The 20,965-nt window shown below is 41.7% G+C and overlaps 4 protein-coding genes and 1 non-coding gene across 10 annotated transcripts in view; 2 read left to right on the top strand and 3 right to left on the bottom strand.

The window, feature by feature from the left end:
• LOC112219368 (guanine nucleotide exchange factor VAV2) overlaps positions 1 to 20,965 on the top strand; it is a 1,336,992-nt gene that overhangs the window by 314,347 nt on the left and 1,001,680 nt on the right. The window lies entirely within an intron of this gene.
• On the top strand, positions 5,645 to 10,315 carry LOC112247008 (sphingosine 1-phosphate receptor 1). The gene is made up of 2 exons (XM_024415644.2): positions 5,645 to 5,853; positions 7,347 to 10,315. The coding sequence occupies exon 2, from the start codon at positions 7,617 to 7,619 to the stop codon at positions 8,817 to 8,819; it is 1,203 nt and encodes a 400-aa protein (XP_024271412.1). The 5' UTR covers positions 5,645 to 5,853; positions 7,347 to 7,616; the 3' UTR covers positions 8,820 to 10,315.
• Positions 11,528 to 13,639, bottom strand: LOC112247009 (kinetochore protein Spc24). The gene is made up of 6 exons (XM_024415645.2): positions 13,493 to 13,639; positions 13,093 to 13,259; positions 12,871 to 13,015; positions 12,152 to 12,256; positions 11,936 to 12,012; positions 11,528 to 11,814 (listed from the first exon to the last, which is right to left on the bottom strand). The coding sequence occupies exons 2-6, from the start codon at positions 13,244 to 13,246 to the stop codon at positions 11,708 to 11,710; spliced, it is 588 nt and encodes a 195-aa protein (XP_024271413.1). The 5' UTR covers positions 13,247 to 13,259; positions 13,493 to 13,639; the 3' UTR covers positions 11,528 to 11,707.
• Positions 13,655 to 20,460, bottom strand: LOC112247007 (protein KRI1 homolog). Of its 2 annotated transcripts, none has more exons than XM_024415642.2 (19): positions 20,268 to 20,460; positions 19,858 to 19,928; positions 19,544 to 19,688; positions 19,368 to 19,470; positions 19,221 to 19,278; positions 19,083 to 19,132; positions 18,858 to 18,948; positions 18,679 to 18,756; positions 18,484 to 18,590; positions 18,210 to 18,342; positions 18,019 to 18,114; positions 17,741 to 17,911; positions 17,575 to 17,650; positions 17,365 to 17,480; positions 17,054 to 17,207; positions 16,802 to 16,932; positions 15,231 to 15,295; positions 15,036 to 15,131; positions 13,655 to 14,958 (listed from the first exon to the last, which is right to left on the bottom strand). In XM_024415642.2, exons 1-19 carry the CDS (start codon positions 20,350 to 20,352, stop codon positions 14,457 to 14,459), a joined length of 2,328 nt encoding a protein of 775 aa, XP_024271410.1. In that variant the 5' UTR covers positions 20,353 to 20,460; the 3' UTR covers positions 13,655 to 14,456. The 2 variants fall into 2 exon arrangements, with proteins under 2 accessions (XP_024271410.1, XP_024271411.1); XM_024415643.2 differs by having other exon boundaries at positions 19,583 to 19,688.
• LOC112247025 lies at positions 16,491 to 16,588 on the bottom strand. Its single transcript, XR_002952998.1, has one exon. It is a non-coding gene; the product is annotated as a Z30 small nucleolar RNA (small nucleolar RNA).

Genomic DNA, 20,965 nt, shown 5'->3' with positions numbered 1-20,965 from the left:
ATCCACCATGATGCTAGCTAGGGAGCCTGAGAATTGAAAGTGACAGTAAGTGAAACATTGTCAGTAAAACCCTTTATCCTAAGGCCTGGGGAGGGGCTGGGGACCAAACCAACCCCTAGAATGTAGTGTTTCAGAAGGTTGCTACGTCAGTGAAAAGGGGACCTGGAATGCTTTGTTATATTATGTTGATAGACGAGGAGACACAGCAGCAGGGAAAATGTGTTGACACTGCACTTTTAGGGTGATATCTCTGTGGCAGGGGTTTGTATTGAAAAAGCAATGCAAGTCAGCTTCAGAGTGAGGATTTGTAGAGGTTTAGATAAAAGCTGAGGATGTTTGTGTTTATGCATAGACAAAGTCACATTCACATTTGCGGAGTGTGTGTATAATCAAACTGTTCCCAAATGGGAGCCTCTTCCTGTGCTTATTTGTCCCAGAAAATCCCCGCTGACTGCAATGACAACATCACACTGAACAAAGCGTTTTCCATCTCCTGTTCCACTCAAAAAGAGGAAAAATATACATGGGAAAAGATTAAAACAAGTTTGTTTACCCAGTGAAATAAATGAATGCATTCCAGTGTGATTTCTGTTTTATTGCACAACCCTTCTCTATAAGGTCTGCCTGGCTTACACACAAAGGCTAAACTTCAAGAGTGTGTTTCCTTATAAAAACAAAAAGTCTGGATCACAGCAATTTGACATTCTGCTCTACTTGAGAATTTCAAACACACAAAGCTACAGACCTACAGCCTAGTAGAGACTATGGCCAATACACTTAATACAACAATTGCTGCCCATGTTTGATATATTTGCATGCATTTCCATGTAAGACATGCTAGTTCACATACTAGAAGTCACACACAGGGAATGGACAAGAAAGGGAGGCAGATACAATCTTCATCCATCTATCCATGTTCAAATTGTGACAGAATAGTGTAGTGAGTCCTGTTGTGTGGTTTAGAAAATGACTGCATCACAGGACAGCCTCAGAGTGCTCCAGACAGCCAGTGGCTGGGAGGAGACTCAGGTGACGTGCCTGACAGAGGTAGACAGACCAGTAATGGAAAGGAAACAAGTCCAGCAGTTTCATATGTTCCTCTTACTTCCTCTCATTTGGAACTTGGGTTGAGGTCATTGTTTGAACACTAAGCTGTAGTTAATCACCATCAAAACCTGGACATTCTACACAGAAAGGCAGGCGAGCAGCACATTCAGAGACATTTTTATGAACTCTGTCAGTCTCTGTCCTTTAGTCTCTCCACTGTAGTCTCTGTAAGAGGTTGTGATGGACAGAGGCTGTGTCCAAGCCACCCTACCCAGTTACGGTACTCCAGACAGGAGGAGTGGAAATCCCATGACCTCACTTCACCCAGTGCAACATCGAGTCAACAAGCCGCCCAACTCAACAACTTCCAAATTAAAAAAACAGTCACTCCCTCAACCTACTGTACATCTGAAATATGACACCTTGCATATAACTAAGAGAGAAATAGAGAAGAGAGAAGAACGAGTGCAAACACTTTCTGCTCATGTGGATCTTATGGCTTGCATCTGTATGTTTTGTGTGCATCTGTACGCGCTGTATGTTCTGTGATGAATCCTGCCAAAAAGATAGTGTGGAACAAGTAAGGGAGCAAGGGAACGGGGATAGATGAGAAGACAAGTCCTTTTGAGTTCAACCAGTCATCCAGATGAAATATCGTTTAACCCCTCACTTTCATCCTCTGTTCTGTTGACCCTGTGAAGTGAAGGGGTCAACGTTGAATCAGAGGATGAGGATATCTAACAAGCTCTTGATTGGATAAACACACTAAAGAAACACTGTTCTAAGCAGTGGGAAGGTGTGAATGCTTTTCTCATGACCTTTTCAGGGCCCTTCATACAGTATGTATGACAGGCTCTGTGTTATTTTCAGGGTCCTTCATACAGTATGTATGACAGGCTCTGTGTTATTTTCAGGGTCCTTCATACAGTATGTATGACAGGCTCTGTGTTATTTTCAGGGTCCTTCATACAGTATGTATGACAGGCTCTGTGTTATTTTCAGGGTCCTTCATACAGTATATATGACAGGCTCTGTGTTATTTTCAGGGCCCTTCATACAGTATGTATGACAGGCTCTGTGTTATTTTCAGGGTCCTTCATACAGTATGTATGACAGGCTCTGTGTTATTTTCAGGGTCCTTCATACAGTATGTATGACTGGTTCTGTGTTATTTTCAGCGTCCTTCATACAGTATGTATGACAGGCTCTGTGTTATTTTCAGGGTCCTTCATAAAGTATGTAGAACAGGCTCTGTGTTATTTTGACTGAGGTGAGAATATTATTCTGAGGTGAGAATGTTGCTCATCAACTGGATTATCGCTGAAATGCTGCAGCCAAAGGAAGTTGTCATAGTCTCAGAATGTAATGCTACACTGAGGTGTGATTGGCTTTCTCACATCCCACAATGGACGAAATAGTAATGCATATCTTTTCAGCAGAGAAATGATTCTGTATCATTATGAAACAAGCAGAATTGTCAGACTGATCAACAGGGTCCCTCTCTTTTTGGGGGTTTCTGGCTCATCAATCAAGACATGACAGCCATACTGGCAACGTGCCTTCCCTAAAAGGACAACAACACACAGAGCACACAAACAACAGATACATTAAAAGCTTATCTTTTCTCCCATTGAGTTCCACATTACAAGACCAACATCACAGAAATATATCATCCAAATCCAAAGCACTTCATGCATGTACTATACTCCCTAGGGGTGATGGGCGACTAATGAAGAGTACAGACACAAGACCTGAAGGAGAATAATGGGGGACTGAGTAGATTCCTACTGTGGGAAGCAGCTGGGCTGAGTCGGGTGTCATTCTGTCTACTCTTTGTGTGTTAATGAGGGTGATATGGTGAGATAGTGTCACAGCAGGAGGCTAACTGCCACTCGGGTGACAGGCCCATGGAGAGGATCACCTCCTGAGCAAGCAGCCACTGGGTGGGCCTTAGGCCAGGGGACAACTGAGACAGGCAGGACAAGTCAGGGTTTACCACCAGTTCTCTACTGCAGGGCCAACTGGAAATTAATGGGGGCAAGAAAATAAATAGTTTAACTCCAGAGAAGCAGCTGACGTGAGAAGTATGCCTCCTCAACAGTTAAATAAAACAGCCTTACAGAGAAAAATGGCTTAAATAGATTTGGCCTCTAGAAGCTGATGGAACATGTCAGAGGAATGGAACCCAATCGACTAAAAACGAGTCTCAAGTCTCATGCAGTAACAAAAACAATGTATGTGTGTTTGGTAAACAATGATTTGTTTACAGCGTATTATGAGTCCTCTTGTAACTGGAAATGAGTAAGGTGGCAAAGGACAGTGTGTTCAACGTCAAGCTGGAATGCACTGTGTCAGTGTCGAATCCGTCTTACTATGACTTCATAGGTGTTTCTCAAGGAAATCCCTCTCCCTTCTAGGCACAATGAGATGGCTTCCTGTTTAGAGGAAGTAGGATCCCGCCACTCAGCCACCCACCATCCCTTTACGTCATTTCCACATACTAATGTAGTACTTTATCATAACTGCACAAAGTGCACATATTGTTGTATTTCCATCATCCTCCTCATCCTCAGAAACATGTGCGGTTATGAGGAAAGTCTGCATACTCTATACGCATTGAGGTGGGGGACTGACAGAGAGCGTTGTCCAAATCATGAAAAAATAACCATGGCCCACGTTTTCATTCAGAATGTGAGTAAAGATAAGAAGCAAACCAATAAAACTGACAGTCTTTAAAAATTAATTTTCATTGTAGGAAGTGCAGCCTGGTCTCATATACTAGATGTAACATAGTAAATGTAAATCTGGGCCCTCAAAATATTCTGAACAAAAAAATAAACACATGTAACAATTTCAAAGATTTTACTGACATTTAGTTCATATAAGGAAATCAGTGAATTGAAATAAATTAATTAGGCCCTAATCTATGGATTTCACATGACTGGGCAGGGGCACAGTCATGGGTGGGCCTGGGAGGGCATAGGCCCACCTACTTGGGAGCCAGGCCCACCCGCTGGGGAGGCAGGCCTAGCCAATCATTATGAGTTTTTCCCCACAAAAGGGCTTTATTACAGACAGAAATACTCCTCAGTTTCATCAGCTGTCTGGGTGGCTGGTCTCAGTTGATCCCGCAGGTGAAGAAACCGGATTGGAGGGTCCTGGGCTGGCATGGTTACACGTGGTCTGCAGTTGTGAGGCCGGTTGGACGTTGTGCCAAATTCTCTAAAACAACATTGGAGGCGGCTTACGGTAGGGAAATTAACATTCTCTGGCAACAGCTCGAGTGGACATTCCTGCAGTCCGCATGCCAATTGCACGCTCCCTCAAAACTTGAGACATCTGTGGCATTGTGTTGTGTGACAAAATTGCATATTTTAGAGTGGCCTCTTATTGACCCAGGACAAGGAGCACCTGTGTAATGATCATGCTGTTTAATCAGCTTCTTGATATGCCACACCTGTCAGGTGGATGGATTATCTTGGCAAATGAGAAATGCTCACTAACAGGGATGTAAACAAATTTGTGCACAACATTTGAGAGAAATAAGCTTTTTGTGCGTATGGTACATTTCTGGGATGTTTTATTTCAGCTCATGAAACGTGGGACCAACACTTGACATAGTATGTATGATATGTTACGTTTGGTATGGTTACATGAGACAGAATGTTACTTAAGGCAAAACTAAAGGAGGGAAAGGGAAAGGGGGGTACCTGGTCAGTTGTACAACTGAATGCCTTCAACTGAAATGTGTCTTCCGCATTTAACCCAACCCCTCTTAATCAGTGATTGGTTGAGCATGTAACGTGAACGTCTTGCAACCCAAACGTTGCGTGTTCAAATCTCATCACGGAAAACTTGTGCATTTTAGTCCATTTGCAACTTTTCAACTACTTGCCACTTTTCAACTACTTTGCAACTACTTAGCATGTTAGCTAACCCTTCCCCTAACCCTGACCTTAACCCTTTTAGCTAACCCTTCACCTAACCCTAACCTTAACCCTTTTAGTTAACCCTTCCCCTAACCCTAACCTTAACCCTTAACCTAAACCTTAACCCTAACCCCTAGCTAACATTAGCCAGGTAGCTAAGGTTAACGTTAGCCTCCTAGCCCCCTAGATAACATTAGCCACTACAAATTGTAATTCATAACATATCATACAATTAGAAAATTCGTAACATATTGTACAAATTGAAAATGTATAACATATCATACGAATTGTAATTCGGAACACATAATACGAAATGGATGATAAACATCAACAAATTAATACAATCCATACGAAATGTAACATATCATACTAAATGGAGTGTGATGTATTTATGTACAGAATCATATGAAATGCTCTGAGACCAGGTTGGGAAGTAGTATAGTGATCCATTTTACAACCACAGATCAAAACAGATCAGATGGCATTGACCTAGAAAGAATGCACCTTTATACCTTACAGCATGCGCCTCTGCCTGTAGCCAAAACAGATCATAAATGCCTCGCATCATTAATGCCTCACACATCCCTAAAATAATTGTAATCCAGAGAGTAATGCTATTTCATCTCCAAGCCAGCTCGGACAATGTATTTACCTACAGTTATTGCGACTTCAGAAGCCAAGTAAAGGAGAGGTAGAGAGGAAGGCTGAGCGTTGGAGGGCAGAGTCCAGCCCAGCCCACTTCAAGTCGAGTCTCGCACCAGTCTATTTTCTCCCATCACAATCTGTCACGTCTGATCATCAGTCAGTACTGTATTCAAACGCAAGACAACTGCGCTAAATAAGAACACGTTCTCAGGCAAAGCTAAACTTCTAAAAGGTATGTTTTTGTAGTTATACTTGTGTAATAGCCTACTTATATTTGTACTGGGTATTATTCGTTTTTATAAATATTTGAATGATACTTGTTTGGTATTTATTTATTCAACAGATATTATGGTGTTTTAGACAGTTGATCGAAATTCTATAATTTGATGGCATATAATAACTAGGCTAAAGCAAGGACAGGTTTATTTGTCTTATATTTGAGAAAAACAGCAATGTTGGGGAAAATCCAGATATTTAGCTTCACAATTTTGATACAAGCCTGTAGCCTATACTTGCCCGCTGACAAGTTGATGACAACAGATTTCAGTGTTGTCTTGTTCTTTTTCAGAAATAATAAAAACTTGAATAACTAATAATTATTTAAAAAACGTAACTTAATTCATACATTTGCATACCCAATCCATAATAATTTTGAAGTAGTGTTTTATCATATGCTATGTTTCAAACAGATAGGCAACAGTGCCTCAAATACAATTTAATACAATTGTATTTGCACATGCTTCATAAACAACAGGTGTAAGCTAACACTCAAATGCTTACTTACTGGTCCTTTTCCAACAATGCAGAGTTAAAGATTTTTAAAATGAATTAGAAATAGTGGGACAAGGAATAAATACACAGTGCACAACGAATAACAATAATGAGTAAAAATAACATGGCTATTCAGGGAGTACCTGTACCTGAGTCGATGTGCAAGGGTACAAGGTAATTGACGTAGCTGTGTATATATAGGTATGGGTAAAGTGACTGGACAACAGGATAGATAACAGACAGCAATTAGACAGTAGCAGAAGCATATGTGGTGATTGGTCTGTGGTGATTGTGCATGTGTGTGTGTGTGTGTGTGTGTGTGTGTGTGTGTGTGTGTGTGTGTGTGTGTGTGTGTGTGTGTGTGTGTGTGTGTGTGTGTGTGTGTGTGTGTGTGTGTGTGTGTGTGTGTGTGTGTGTGTGTGTGTGTGTATGTGTGTGTGTGTGTGTGTGTGTGTGTGTGTGTGTGTGTGTGTGTGTGTGTGTGTGTGTGTGTGTGTGTGCGTGTTTTGAGGTGTTAGTGTAAGTATGTGTGATTGTAGAGTTCAGTGTGTGTGTGTGTATAGAGTCAATGCAGGAGATTTAGTGCATACAAAAAGTGTTTGTGTGTGTGTTGAGGTGTCAGTGGAAGTATATGTGTATGTATGTGAGTGTATGTGAGTGTGCCTACATTTCTGTTCATGTGTGCATCAAGATAATTAATCAAAGTTGACAGGCAGAATGATAGTTTTGCCCCCCAAAAATAAAACTGAGCTGGAAGATAAAGATAAATGTGCTAAAGATCCATATGAATTAGTGACATAAATGACCAAGTTTCTCCAGGATGTGAACAAAGACAGGTACTGTTAATTACAAGATTAATGAGGAATGTACGCCCCCCCCTTTCTTTACATGTGTGTGTTGTTACAGATAAATATGCTATTATACTGTATTTCAATACTGTTATTTTGTTTCCAGGTTTCTTGCTTGTCTGAGCCATCCAGTGGATTGTCCAGGCATTGCCCAGTTTTGGATAATGCTGTCACATTGAAGATTCTCATTACCATCCATTCTAATACTAAATACAAAAAACTGGACTGATCAGAAACAACATTCAAAGATAGATTTCCTAAGGAATGTACATTCCCCACTTCCAACATACTGAATTATGGACTGCTTAAGAACTATGTGACGCAGAGTGGAAAGCATCTTGTCAGCTAAAAAGAAAGCAACATTCCCAGAATACCAATGGAAGCATCGCATGCTGCTTACGCTGCTGTTGCTGCCCCCACTGTGGTTCCCATGTCCCACTCGGCAGGGTACCTGCTCCGGATGTTCCACGAGTACCAGAGCAATGCTGTCATCAGAGAACACTACAACTACACAGGCAAACTGAAGGAGAACAAGTACAAGGATGGACTAAAGCCAGAGGCCATAGCCTTCCTGCTGATCTGCTTGCTCATAGTGCTGGAGAATGCTGTGGTGCTGTTGGCCATCTGGAAGAATAAGAAATTCCATCTGCCCATGTACTATCTGTTAGGCAACCTAACACTCTCAGACCTGCTAGCAGGCTTCACCTACATGGTGAACATTGTGACTTCAGGGGCCAACACTTTAAAGATGACCCCTGTGCTGTGGTTCCTGAGGGAGGGGGGGGTCTTCATAACGCTGGCTGCCTCCGTCATCAGCCTCCTGGCCATCGCCATTGAGCGCCACGTCACCATGGTGAGGATGAAGCCCTACCAGGGGGCCAAGCGAGGCCGGATGTTTGCCCTGATCGGGGCCAGCTGGGTTCTGTCAGTGTTCCTGGGGGTGCTGCCCGTCCTGGGTTGGAACTGTATGGGCCGTCTAGACCAGTGCTCCACTGTCCTGCCGCTCTTTGCCAAAAGCTACATCCTCTTCTTCATCACCGTGTTCACCGCTGTGCTGCTGGCCATCGTGGTGCTTTATGTGCGCATCTTCCACACTGTCAAGTCCAACACAAAGCACCTGGGCTCTGGCTCGCAGCGCAAAGGCCTGGCCCGCAAGTCCCAGAAGTACATGGCCCTGCTGAAGACCGTCACCATCGTGCTGGGTGTCTTCATCGTCTGCTGGCTGCCTCTCTTCATCCTCCTCTTGCTGGACTTCTGCTGCCCGGCACGGAGCTGCCAGGTGCTCTTCAAGGCGGACTACTTCCTGGGCATCGCCATGATCAACTCTCTCCTCAATCCCATCATCTATACACTGACCAGTAAGGACATGAGGAGGGCCATCCTGAGGCTGCTGTGTCGACGCTGCCTCCTCACCAAGGATGGCCAGGTGAAGAAGATAGGGATGTCCTTTCTGGAGTGCAGTACCAGTAAGACTGAGGCACCCTCCCATAGGCTGGAGGGCCTGGAGATCACAGTCTCTTCTGCCAACTTCACCCCTTCCACTATTAAAGCCATCTACCCCAGGATGTCAAAGACATGACTTGTCCAGGATGGCCCAATGTGACTCAGCAGTAATAATGGGTCCAATTACAGTAAGAGCAGAGTTCTGGATACCCCCTTGACTGGACCACTCTTCGGCACCATCTTACAGCTGTGAGACTACTACATGTTATGTATGGGTTGTAAATGGAACTACAAGCAGAGAGGAAGTAATACTCTTCCTCTCACCTCAATGGTAGAGAACGCCAGCGGAACCCACCATTGTCCTATGTTTTGCCTTCCTCCCCTGGTCTGGCATTTTCTTCCTTGACAGATAAGCTGGAGGTTTCCACTTAAAGACTGGTCGGGCTATTGTAAGGAAGTCAAACCTCAGTCACAGTGTTAGAGAAATAAATACCTTGTTGGTTTTTAGTCTTCGGCGCCAAGCATTTAATGGATTAATATGCTGTTCTCATACTGTGAAAATCCTTTTCTCGTATGCTGAGATACAATATATCTTTCATACGTTAACAATCTTCCATAAATCCAAACTGCAGGAAAAGAAAACCCCTCCTGAAGGAATGGATTCATGTTTGTAGCAGTATTTTGAATTCACCATTGACCGGTGTGTAAAGAGAACCACTCAACCAGCAGCTGTGAAATTAACATTATTCATGTTTTTTATTATACAAACATTGAAACACATTTAGTACATTTTATTTTGAGTCATACACATAAAGTATACATTTGAGTCATGCTAAGGCTCATCCTTATGTTCTCTCTCCAGAAAATACATAATACAAACATAATGACATGTAATTAAAACATGAAGCATCCACACCCCAAAACTGCTGCCAGAACCATGGCATTTTTGTCATCTGATCTCAGGTCTGCTGGAATTCTGGGTAGAGGTCCCCAGACCAACATTAGAGACTTGGTGGCTTTGACACACAGAGAATGTCACGTTGATGCCTCTTCTGGTTTGCACATCTTTGGAGGTCTCTAAAACACACGTAGCAGCAGACATGATTGTGAGCAATAAAAAGGACAGATTAGGCTTATTGACTGGCTCTAGTTTTGTGGACTCACAAGTATGGAAATCATATTGAACACAGCCTGTTCACAAAAACAATAGCCTTCAGAACTTTCCTGAACAAGCTGGAGAATATCCCTCTCATGCAATGAAGAGTTATGTCTATCTTCTGTAAACAGTGGTTAATAGACATTTGTAAAGAAAAACCACAAATGCTTGGGGTTCCATGTATAAAATTCCATTGTGGCAGCAGTGATGTTTGAAAAACAAGCAAGCAATTCAAAATCTGTTTTCACATTGTATATAAATGTACAAATGAAAATATTTATATTTCTGTCTTACTGTACTATACAGTATATTGTGTAAATAAAATGAACTATAGTTTCTTTATTTTGTTTATTCTGAACTAAACTTAATTTATGAGGCCACTGCCAATTCAAACAATAAATAAATGTATGTGAACAATATCTACAAAAACAGTATTTTTGGTCATTGTTTTGCAAAATAAACATCCTTACAAATAACATTTAATCTAGTTATTTCCTCTCAACATATATTTGTGAAGCCAGAGGCCTCATGTGTGAGAATATGAAAGTGCTAGTGTCAATGTGGTGAGTGTGATGTTTCAGACCTTTCACAGGAAACATACCGTCCCATCATCCACCAGTTATAAATGGCTTTGACCTATATAGTCATCACATACCATATACTTCAACACTGATAAGCAAATGTCAACTTAATTAAATTGAGAAGACGGAACAGTCTACAAAATATACATATTAGAGAAGGCAGCAGTCATTGGGGACAACATACTTGACGCCCCATTTCCAGTAAGATTATAAACAACCACCAGCTGACGAGGTTACACGAGTTGAGATCCAAACGAAACCTGACCCCCGCCCTGTATCAAATCAACTACTCACCACATGCTACACTGGCAGAAACCTACCTAAGCATTGACAAAAAATATGACTCATTTACAAAACATGTGGGACATGCAATGAAGAGTAATGGTAAGATTTCCATAAATTGTGTGAGCAAAAAACCACCCTTTTCCATTCAAGACTAGAAACAAGTCCCCTCAACCATAAATGGTTGAACTTACTTTGTCAACACAGACTTTTGCAAAAGTGGGTCAAGTTTGGGGTGGCCACAAATTTAATAAATAGTTGCTCTAAAATGAGATAAATCTCCACAATAACTCATGTCAGGCTTTCTGCCCTGCCAAAAATTATGTTATCCCTTGGGCTTTTAGACTCACAGATGTTCATTAGGAAAATGTAATGGGTAGACAACTAATAACAGCAACACATTATTACTGCAGCAGTTACAATTATCTTTTTATTCAACCAAAACCTCAGAAACACTAGTCAATTGTGCATCCTCCTTGCTTGGAAAGCCCATGGAGGAATAGCATTTTCCATGAATAACAGTTACCATTCCAGAAAATCTTGCAAAAAAAAGTTGTTTTTATTTTTATTGCTGCAATGCAGTACAGAATACTGTCTGTTGCATAAGCACACCTTCACATTGGACATGTATTGCATTAAAAAGGTGATTAGCACCCAACTTTTCAATACAGTAATGTCAGTAGCATATTAAAAAGCAGTGGGATTGCAATGACACCTATTGGCAGAAAATGGTCTTTATAAAAAAAAATGTCTATGGTGAAAGTATATAGAAATAAAAGCTAGGGTTATAGGTTACTACCCAAATAAGTATTCTAGGAAATGTGATGCTTAGAAAAACTGCTTTATTCAATATAACAAAATGTAATGCAAGTCAATACCAACAATAAGGAATACAATCTTATTATAAAACAAATGTATTACAACACACAACACATAAACAACAGACAATCCAACCACAGGACAAACAACTACTGGAGAGATATGGCAACTTTCCTTTGATCTCTTCTACCATTCAGTGCTGACAAAGTTCCACAGCTCATCACTGACTGAACACCGAGACCGCACAGAGGAGTCTATGTTGATTGGTGTGGCCAGGTCAGCTCCATAGTGCACTGCAAGAGATTAAAGTACACTCAAACGTTAGTTAAACGCAACCAAGACCCACATCAACCAGCCATTAAGTTCCACAGTTGTCAAAGGGTGATGGAAAAATAGTTATGCAGTGACAAATACCTCCTCTCAGAATGTGTGGCTCCGTGTCATACTCCCACTTGATCCTGGTCACTTTGTGGTACAACTGGGCCACGTATCTGCAGAATTAACAGTTTGTCAAGTTGCACCATGCTGTTCATGATGTGAGATCAATGCTCACCGACTATCATGGTTTAGTGTGGTGGGCTAGTGTGGTGTTGGGAGTGATTATTTCAGTATGCTGTTAGTCCTACTCACATGGCTGATGGGATGACTTCTGTAGTGTCATCATCAACCTCCTGCTGCAGGGTCTGCAGCTCCTGCTCCGAGTCACGCAGACTCTCCAGCTCCCTCTGCAGGAACCTGAGGAACAGGTCAAGGAAACCAACACGGGGAGAATCTCAATTGGTGCTGTTCGACTCCACTCTTCCTCAACTCCATCCTCTCCTACTCAACTCCAACCTCTCCTTGTCTGATTTTGAAAAAGGTCAAAGGGAATCGAGGAGCGGAGGCAAGGAAACAAATGCGCTTGTATTAAATAAGAATCCTTGTCCACTAGTATGTCATCAGGCAAATTATATTTACAGGGGTGGAGTCCCAAAATAAGTGTAATGTGATAAAAACATTTAGCTAGTAGATAAAATTTGAATAGATTTTTTAAAATGTGTGCATGCATTTATTTTTCAAGAAAACAGCTGATTCAAAGGGGTTGTAGCAGATTTTAACACACTTCCACACTAGTCACCAGGAGGATCCTCTGCATGCTCACTGTATGGCATATAAACTGAAGTCTCAAAATACTTTCATCAATGGATGGCAGCCTGGTCAGCAATGGACAAGCTCTGGGTAGAATGTGACTGCTCCCTATATGTATTATCTGGGCAACACAGCATTCATGTGCACGTTAGAGAGCACCAATTGCAGTACATTTAGAGCTTGTTCTGTGTAGAGACAGAGCATGACTGGGTGAAGGATACTGTAGTTCTGAGTCCATGTTCTGGCTCCTTGCTGTACACTGCTGCAGCTCCTGCTCCAGACTGTCCAGCTCCCGCTCTGCCTGGCTCTTCTGCCCCTCCATGTCCAGCAGCTTCTGGCTCGCCTCATCTTCACACTGAACTACACCTGAGGACAATGGCGAGCAAGATTAGGCTATATATCTTGACGGAATGGAAAGAAAGTAAGTTATTATTTTTCTTTACCGTTTAACACCAGTGTGATGGTTTTCTTCACGTCCAAGTGTCGCTCAAAGAAACACTGCTGTTTCTCTCTCACTTTTCTTAATTCATCGTCAGCTTTGCTGCTTTTCAGTATTTTGACCATCGACTCTCCCGTGTCCATAACATCCTGAAGCATGGTGACACGTCTTCTGTGGAATATTTTAGTAGAAATAAATAATAAATTACTGCCTGTTCTAGAGCAGACTAACTGGTGAATCATCAATACCACTCAAAATTGTTTGCTGCCTACGGTCAACAAAATCCAATGCTATGTCTAACTAACGTTAGCTGCAGAGGCTCTTGCTTGAAAACAGCAACTACTATTACTAATATCTTAATTAGATACGTTTAGAAAGGTATACAATAACAAGCATTGCCTTACCGTGTTTGCCGAATATACAGTTCACTGAGTTTTGCTTCACTTCAGTCGTTTCCGTAATTCAAAGTTGTCCTGCGAACGCGCGCGCTTACATGAGGTGCCAACGAAAGTGCCTGACGGAATTTTTGTTCTTTGTTCCTAAACAAAAAACTAAATTACAGGAGAAACTGTAAAATATTTATTCACATACACAATATAACAATAAGTAGATGCCTACAATTGAAAATATACAATTAATAGAAAGCACCAAAAATATCCAGCGTTCTGATTGGCTAGATCCACATGGGGGCGCCAATGTCAAGAGATTGCAAGATTTATTTGACCTTTTTCGATTACTGTACCACCAACTGAATTTTGCACTGCCCAGAGGACCCTCTCGTGTTCATTTTACCAGTAGGCCTATGGTATATTCTTCTCAAGTACCCCTGGTTGAGAACCAATGATTTATAGTATACTGTAATGAAACAGGCAGGGAGCAGGTCGACTGTGCCGCAAAAGCATGCTCGTATGGCAGTCGATTTCCGCGCTTATAAACCAACGGGTCGTTACAATACATACTCTCTTTAATGGAACTGCGGTTGTGTTGTGAGATTGGAGGCACAGTGAACCTACCTGAGGTTATTTCTGGACAACATTTGTACATTTTAAAGAGCCATTTTCTTCTCAAGAACAACAATTGGAGTACACAAATGTCCTACAATTGTATTACAGTTTGCAAAATACAGTTAAGTAAATCACAATTGTTCCAAGAGTTGTTCAAGTTGATCTGATAGTTCAGGAATAAAATACAAAACATACAATTCTAAGCGGCACTCAGAAAAATAGCTGGAACGACAACTATCAGTGCCAATGCTATTGTAAGCTCATTCAACTTTGATTTATTAGGAACTATGCTGTTCTCTGGTCCATTTATATTGTGCAGTTTGTCACTTTACCAACCAGTCACAAAAATATAAGGGGACATAAATTATAATGGTGCCGTTCTCTCCCTCACTCCTTGATCCTCAGTCTTCGCTTGAGCCTTTCGTTTCTGCCTGCCAAGCTGCCTGAAGTGCAGTCTCTTGGGATTCAGTCCATAGGCCTTCAGTCTCTGTCCGCTGAACTCTCGCCCACCCATTTTCACCCTGAAGGGCCCCTTCCCCGACATGAGGCGGCTTCCTGGGTGCCTGTTTTTCTTCTTGGGCAATTGTGTCCTTTCAGTCCTTGTGTTGGCAGTCTCCTGAGTGGTAGCAACTTTTTCCTGCTCCAGTTTCAACTTCTTGGATTTGGGTACCAGGAACTCCTCTTCGTGGTCTCCTGCCTCTCTCAGTGCCTGGACTACCACCCCCTCCCCAGAGTCCAATGTAGAGCTTTGCTGACTGGGTCCAGCCTCATCATCATCCTCCAGATCCTTGTCATCCTTCTCTGCATTCTTCATCCTGTCTCTTCTCTTCTTACCCACTTTGGTCTTGCCCTCTGCTTTGTCCTCCCTGCAAGGAAATATATAATATAATTCAGTTTTCTTAGAGAACATATTCTGCCAATCTGCATATGGTAAAATACTCACTCAGCATAGAAAGAGTTCAAGACTTCTATCTTTTTCTTCACATTTTGTCCTTTGATTTTGTAGTTCTGCAAATCACTCATCTCCTCCTTGTCAGACCTGAAAAAGTGATTGAAGAAAAAAAAAAATCTGCAAGGCCATTTTCCCCATTGATAGCTGATTAGTAAATGCCTGCTGTTTTGAGACCAGGTTCAGTACCTGAACATGCAGGTCTTCTTTAGCGAGGCCCAGCGGTTCAGCTCTTTCTCATCTGCTCCCAGGATCTGAGGGAAGAACAAGTTACTTTCTGTAATATTCATACAGCCACTTTAACCTGTCTGGGGTAGGGGGCAGTATTTGGACGTCCGGATGAAAAGCGTGCTCAAAGTAAACTACCTGTTACTCAGGCCCAGAAGCTAGGATATGCATACAATTGGTTGATTTAGATAGAAAACACTAAAGTTTCTAAAACTGTTAAAATCATGTCTGTGAGTATAACAGAACTGATATGGCAGGCAAAATCCCAAGGACAAACCATCCCAAAAAAAAAAGATTTCAGCTTACCACTATTTTCAATGTCTAGTACTATAATTATAAACCCAAGTCCTCCCGCATTGCAGTTCCTAGTGCTTCCACTAGATGTCAACAGTCTTTAGAAAGAGTTTCAGGCTGGTTTTTGGAAAAATGACCCAGAAATGGTAGTTTTTCTAGGTGGCTCCCATTTTGGCTGTAGTGTTTCCAAGCTCGTGGAGGAAAGCGCGTTCTTTCTTATTTTTCTCCGGTAATGAACATACTATTCTCAGTCTTAAATTTTATAGTTTATTTGCGTATTAGGATACCTAAGGTTTGATTATAAACGTTGTTTGACTTCTTTGGAAAAGTTTATTAGTAGCGTTTGGGATTCATTTTGTATGCATTTTAATGGAGGGAAACAGTGGCTTATTGACTGAAGTGTGCCGGGTAAACTGAGTTTTTATGGATATGAAGGACATTATCGAACAAAAGGACCATTTGATGTAACTGGGACCTTTTGGAATCCCAACAGAAGAAGATCATCAAAGGCATTTTTTTATATCGCTATTTATGACTTTCGTGTCGCACCTGTCTGGTTGAAATATGTTTTTCATGTGTTTGTATGCGGGGTGCTGTCCTCAGATAATCGCATGGTTTGCTTTCGCCGTAAAGCCTTTTTGAAATCTGACAAGGCAGCTGGATTAACAAGAAGTTCAGCTTTATTTTGATGTATAACACATTTTCAAGAAAGTCAAATATTTGAATTTAGAATTTTTGAATTTCGCGCTCTGCAATTTCACTGGATGTTGGGCAGGTGGGACACTACCATCCCACATACCCGTAAGAAAAACAAATACGCGAAATCCACAGAAATGACTTTAAACCTCATTTGTGCAGATAAGGCTCCAAAGCAAGTTGATATCTCAGTGAATACAAGCATTTCCCTTTCTATCATTCTCTCCTCATCTGCTCAGAGAGAAGATTAACTGAAGTCATGCCCTGGTCAGAGCCTTCCCCGGAGGGTGGCAATACCAGGTCAGTCACATCTCAGCTCATCAGTGCAGGACTCAGGGTCTGTACAGTGCAACACTATAGCACAACCCAGGGTTCGGGGGTCAATTATATTTAAATTCCAGACAACTAAAAAAGTTAACCAAACTAAAAACAATTCTAATTGAAAAGCATGGGGAAAAAAGTTAGAATTTTAGTGTACTTCCTGAATTGACTTGAACCCAAACCTGAGACAACCTATTAGGAACTAGAGCTCCCAGTCTCACCTCATCAGTGGACAGGCCAAAGTCATTGGCCAGGACCTGCCTGTAGCGAAACCTGCAGGGGATGTCGTCTATGATGTCCTCATAGTCCAGCTTATAGTACTCGTCCAGGTACTGCTCAAAGGACTTCTCCTCTGAAACACAAAGGATGGATGCATGAAAGAGCATTCAGTCTATCTATAGTACATCAAACAGAATCAAAAAGGTTATGGAAAATAACCTAAGATTCATGGTGCTGAGCCTCCTGAGACTTACGGGGGTCAAACACGGGCTTGTTTTGGGTAATGACCTCAGCAAAATGAGACTTCTTTCTCTTCTTTCCCATCAGCGGGGCATCTACCTTCATCTTCTCCTTTTTCTTCTGCTTCTTGGAGGTGCTTGGCTGACTGGGATCATAGTCTGCATCCATCTGGTCAAGTAAGAGTTCAGATGAGTGAGTCACATACAATCTCAAAGGCCTGACTATCTCCATCAACGACACTTTTATTTCTGACTAGCCGCCAATAAATGTGTTTCTGAAGGTCTGCAGGCAATGCTGAAGTGATGATCATATTAGAGGAACTCACAATAAAGTCTAGATCTTCACAGTTTGGCTGGTCATACTCTTCTCCTTCATGCTCTTCTTCACCACCATATTCCTTTTCTCCACCCTCTCCTGTCCATGTGTCCCAGTTCCAGTGTTCTGCAGGACAGAGAAAGCTACCTTATTACAATGCCACCGATTCTAAAGTATTCAATTCTACTTGAGATAATAAAATCAGTAACAAGTGGCTTACCACCCTCTAGCTCTTCAACTTCAAACTGGGGCTTCTCCCCCTCTTCCTCTCCATAATATTCATCACCAAAGAATTTCTGGAAGAAGAAAAGAATACAGGGAGAGACAATAAGAGTGTATTTTTTATTTACAATCCGTCTCTCTTCTTGAGGCGTGTGAGTGGTCACCTGCATGAGCTGGTCATGCTGCTGGGGGTCAAAGTCTCCCTCCAGGTCCACCTGACTGAAGGCCAGCTGCTCGTTGCCTGTCAGCTCCTGCAGCCGCCGCAGTTTCTGCATGATCTCATTACGCTTCAGGTTCTTCAGCTGCTTCAGCTGCTCATGCTTCTGCTCCTTCTCCTGCAGGGGCCAGAAGAGTGACAGGTCAGTTTGTTGGGAGGGTGAGAGAAATGAGGAAGGGATGGTATGATGTATAAGATGAACTAAAAGAGAGAGCGTCTACTGACCTTTTTCTTCCTATCCTTCACTTCCTCCCTTTTGAGCTTCCTGCGCTCGTCTTTGGAGCGGACAGAGGTGGCAATGGTACGGGGGTAAGTCTTGATCTGTAAGGAACAATAAGATACTATATGAGACCAAGGTACATACACTACACCATACAAACAAACATGTGCATGTAGAGACAGACGGGAAAGTCTACCTTCTGTGCATCAGGCTCCTCAAAGCGGAAGTTGTAGTGTCTTTCAAAGTCCTCCTGGCGCTCCAAGAACGACTCCCCATCCTCTTCTGAGTCCTCCACGTCATCATTCACCACTTCGTCATAGCTGGGGATCCTGCACACAGCCATGGCAGATTAGTACACAGTCAGAGCGGTGCTGAGCACTGCTCTACGATTACAATTGAAAGCATACATGGACAAAAAAAAACTAAAAAATGTATAAACACACAAAATAACTTATGTAAATAACTGTTACCTGTCCACGTCATCTTTCTCCATGTAGCCCTTATTCAGGACAAAATCCCTAAGGAAACACTCCTTCTCATCCAGCTCGGGGTCGTTCCAATAGTCCCTCAGGTATTTCTGTCTCAACACAGCACATATTTCAGTCACAGCAGGTCATTACATAGCTCTCTCTTGCCGTCTATTCCAACAGTCTTCCATCACTCACCATGTCCTGCACCTCTTCTGGGCCCCCCAGCTCTGCCTGGCCTTTCAGCCAGTCCACATAATCCTCTTCCTCTTTATCCTGTCGGGTAGAAAGATAACAGTTTAGAAAAATAGAATGTTTATCTCTGCAGTGCTTTATACTGTAAGATAAGACAAAGTCAGGTACCGGTTCCCACAGACCTTCTCTTCCTGTGTTTTGGTCCTCCTCTTCAGCAGCTGAAAGTCCTCCTCACTGCACTCCTCATCACTGTCCTGTATGAACTTACGGAAGCTGGAGGAAGCATGATACAGTGTTTATGTTCCAAAAACAGTTATAAAAGACAAAAAACAAGGGTGTATTTACACAAATAAAAAAAACTGTTCTTTAGGAAAACAGGACAGTGATTATGAGAATTTAACCCTTACCTCTCTTTCAATTCTCTCTGCTCCTGGATGTAACTTGGAGATGCAGCTCTCTGTCAAAGAAAGCAAAGGCAAACAAATAACTTCTCGTGACATACCTCCATGTAAATGTGTCATAACATACAATGTATCATAACATGCCTCTCTCCTCTTTGCAGCCTCTTCATCATCACTCTCCTCCTCATCATCCTCATATTTACTGGGAATGAGACAAATTGTTATTGTCAAACCATTTGCCCAAAATGAGATATAAAGATATGCACAGTAGGACATCTGCAGCTCACTCACCCACCCCTTTCCAAGATAACTTTTCGCTCATAGTCTTTCAGATACATTGGCTTCTCTGTTTTATTTGAAGTTGAAGGCTGGGCATCATCCCCAATGGATACATCTGATTAAGAATGAAAAATTGGGTGGTGAAAGACTCCTCTTAAACAAACAAACACATAATCAACGTGTCATACTGTAATCAGTTGCAGCAACAAGACACGCTGACTGATGACCTTCCACTGTGTAGAACGTTGCATCAGTCTGATAGATCTTAGGATCTTTCTTCTTCAGCAGAGACAATGTTCTGTAGAAGTCCCTTTCAACTTTGGGGTCAAATTCCTAAGAAGACACACATTAGTCTGCATTGAAATTACAAACATACAGGTCAAGGACGCAAAAGGTAGTGCCAAAAACACTGACAAACCATAAACTGAACACCATGGCAGTGTTGGTATTGTGAACTTGAAACGATATAGCTAGCCAAATTAGATACAGTAATAGTACTTACCACCTCGCTATCACCATCTGACTCTGAACCAGACTCACTCTCGTCAGCTTGGTCGCCATATTTGTCTTTCACTGAAATAAATCAAGGATGAACATGACAAGCCATCCAATGTGGTGCACGCATTCCGCCAGGAAAACAAGTCAGAACTAAATTGCTATCTAGCTGGACATGCTAGCTACCTAGTTATAATAACCAAAAATGTAACGATGACTAAGTTCACATCTGAACGTATAAGTATATATAAGTTAAGTTAAGTATATATACGTTAAATAAGTTACAGAATAAGATTCATTTCAAATGGGATCAAAAGTTAGCAAGCAAGTTGAAAAGGATAACTTTAGCTAACATGAGCTAAAGGGCTGGCTTGCTAGCCATCTAGCTAGCTAACAAGCTTGGGAAGTCACACTTACGCCTTTGTAACTCTTCTTTTTGTCTATATTTGTCATATTTCTCTGCAAACTTTGAATTAATCTTGAAATCCGATTTGCCTGACATGGTTACATGTGAACTGGATACTATTTATCGGGAAAAGAATTCAGTGAAATCTGTTCATGATGCTAACATCCACAGCAGCATGTATAGAACTACCACGTGGTTTCCTGAGGAGAGAGTCAGAGTTCCAAACTACGATCAACCAATCATAGGTTTAGAAAATATGTACGTTTTATCAACAAATATATTTGTTGCCAATATAAAAATGATTTTTTGTATATATAAAAAAATCACAAAATACATATTGATTTGCAAATATTCATATTAAGGTTCCTAGTTTGAGAGCATTGATGGCCTTTGCCTTTTGCTTTAGTAAGAATATTCGTATAATTTATGTTGAGTAATAATCTCCAACCTAGTAGCAATGTGTTTGTCAGATACAATGCGAATATACTCTGTAGCTATCTAATGTTTTTGTGTTGTCTGTGTGTTGTATGGTGCAGTAGCCCATCACAATGTTTTTGGAATGAGACTCAGTAGCACAGCTGGAGGCACTCTAGTACAAATTGTCAATATGTATAGGCCCCTATGTACCATGCTGGTCCATCCCTATGTTTTTCTAAAGATCATAAGGTGACCAGACAGTGAAAGTACAGGAGATAATGTCTACTGGGAG

Source organism: Oncorhynchus tshawytscha, linkage group LG20 (assembly GCF_018296145.1).
Source record: "Oncorhynchus tshawytscha isolate Ot180627B linkage group LG20, Otsh_v2.0, whole genome shotgun sequence".
NCBI lineage: Eukaryota > Metazoa > Chordata > Actinopteri > Salmoniformes > Salmonidae > Oncorhynchus > Oncorhynchus tshawytscha.
The sequence above is the reverse complement of the archived record's forward strand: the minus strand, read 5'-3'. Positions and strand labels throughout refer to the sequence as shown.

Coding starts and splice junctions, on each gene's coding strand:
- LOC112247008 (XM_024415644.2), top strand. CDS start 7,617: ATGGAAGCATCGCATGCTGCTTACGCTGCTGTTGCTGCCCCCACTGTG.
- LOC112247009 (XM_024415645.2), bottom strand. CDS start 13,246: ATGCTTCAGGATGTTATGGACACGGGAGAGTCGATGGTCAAAATACTG. Junction 12,257..12,870: donor AACATGGACTCAGAACTACA/GTATCCTTCACC, acceptor CCTGTTCCTCAG/GTTCCTGCAGAGGGAGCTGG. Junction 12,013..12,151: donor GAAGTCATCCCATCAGCCAT/GTGAGTAGGACT, acceptor TTAATTCTGCAG/ATACGTGGCCCAGTTGTACC.
- LOC112247007 (XM_024415642.2), bottom strand. CDS start 20,352: ATGTCAGGCAAATCGGATTTCAAGATTAATTCAAAGTTTGCAGAGAAA. Junction 19,279..19,367: donor GTTATCTTGGAAAGGGGTGG/GTGAGTGAGCTG, acceptor TCTCATTCCCAG/TAAATATGAGGATGATGAGG. Junction 17,208..17,364: donor GTGAAGATCTAGACTTTATT/GTGAGTTCCTCT, acceptor TTACTTGACCAG/ATGGATGCAGACTATGATCC.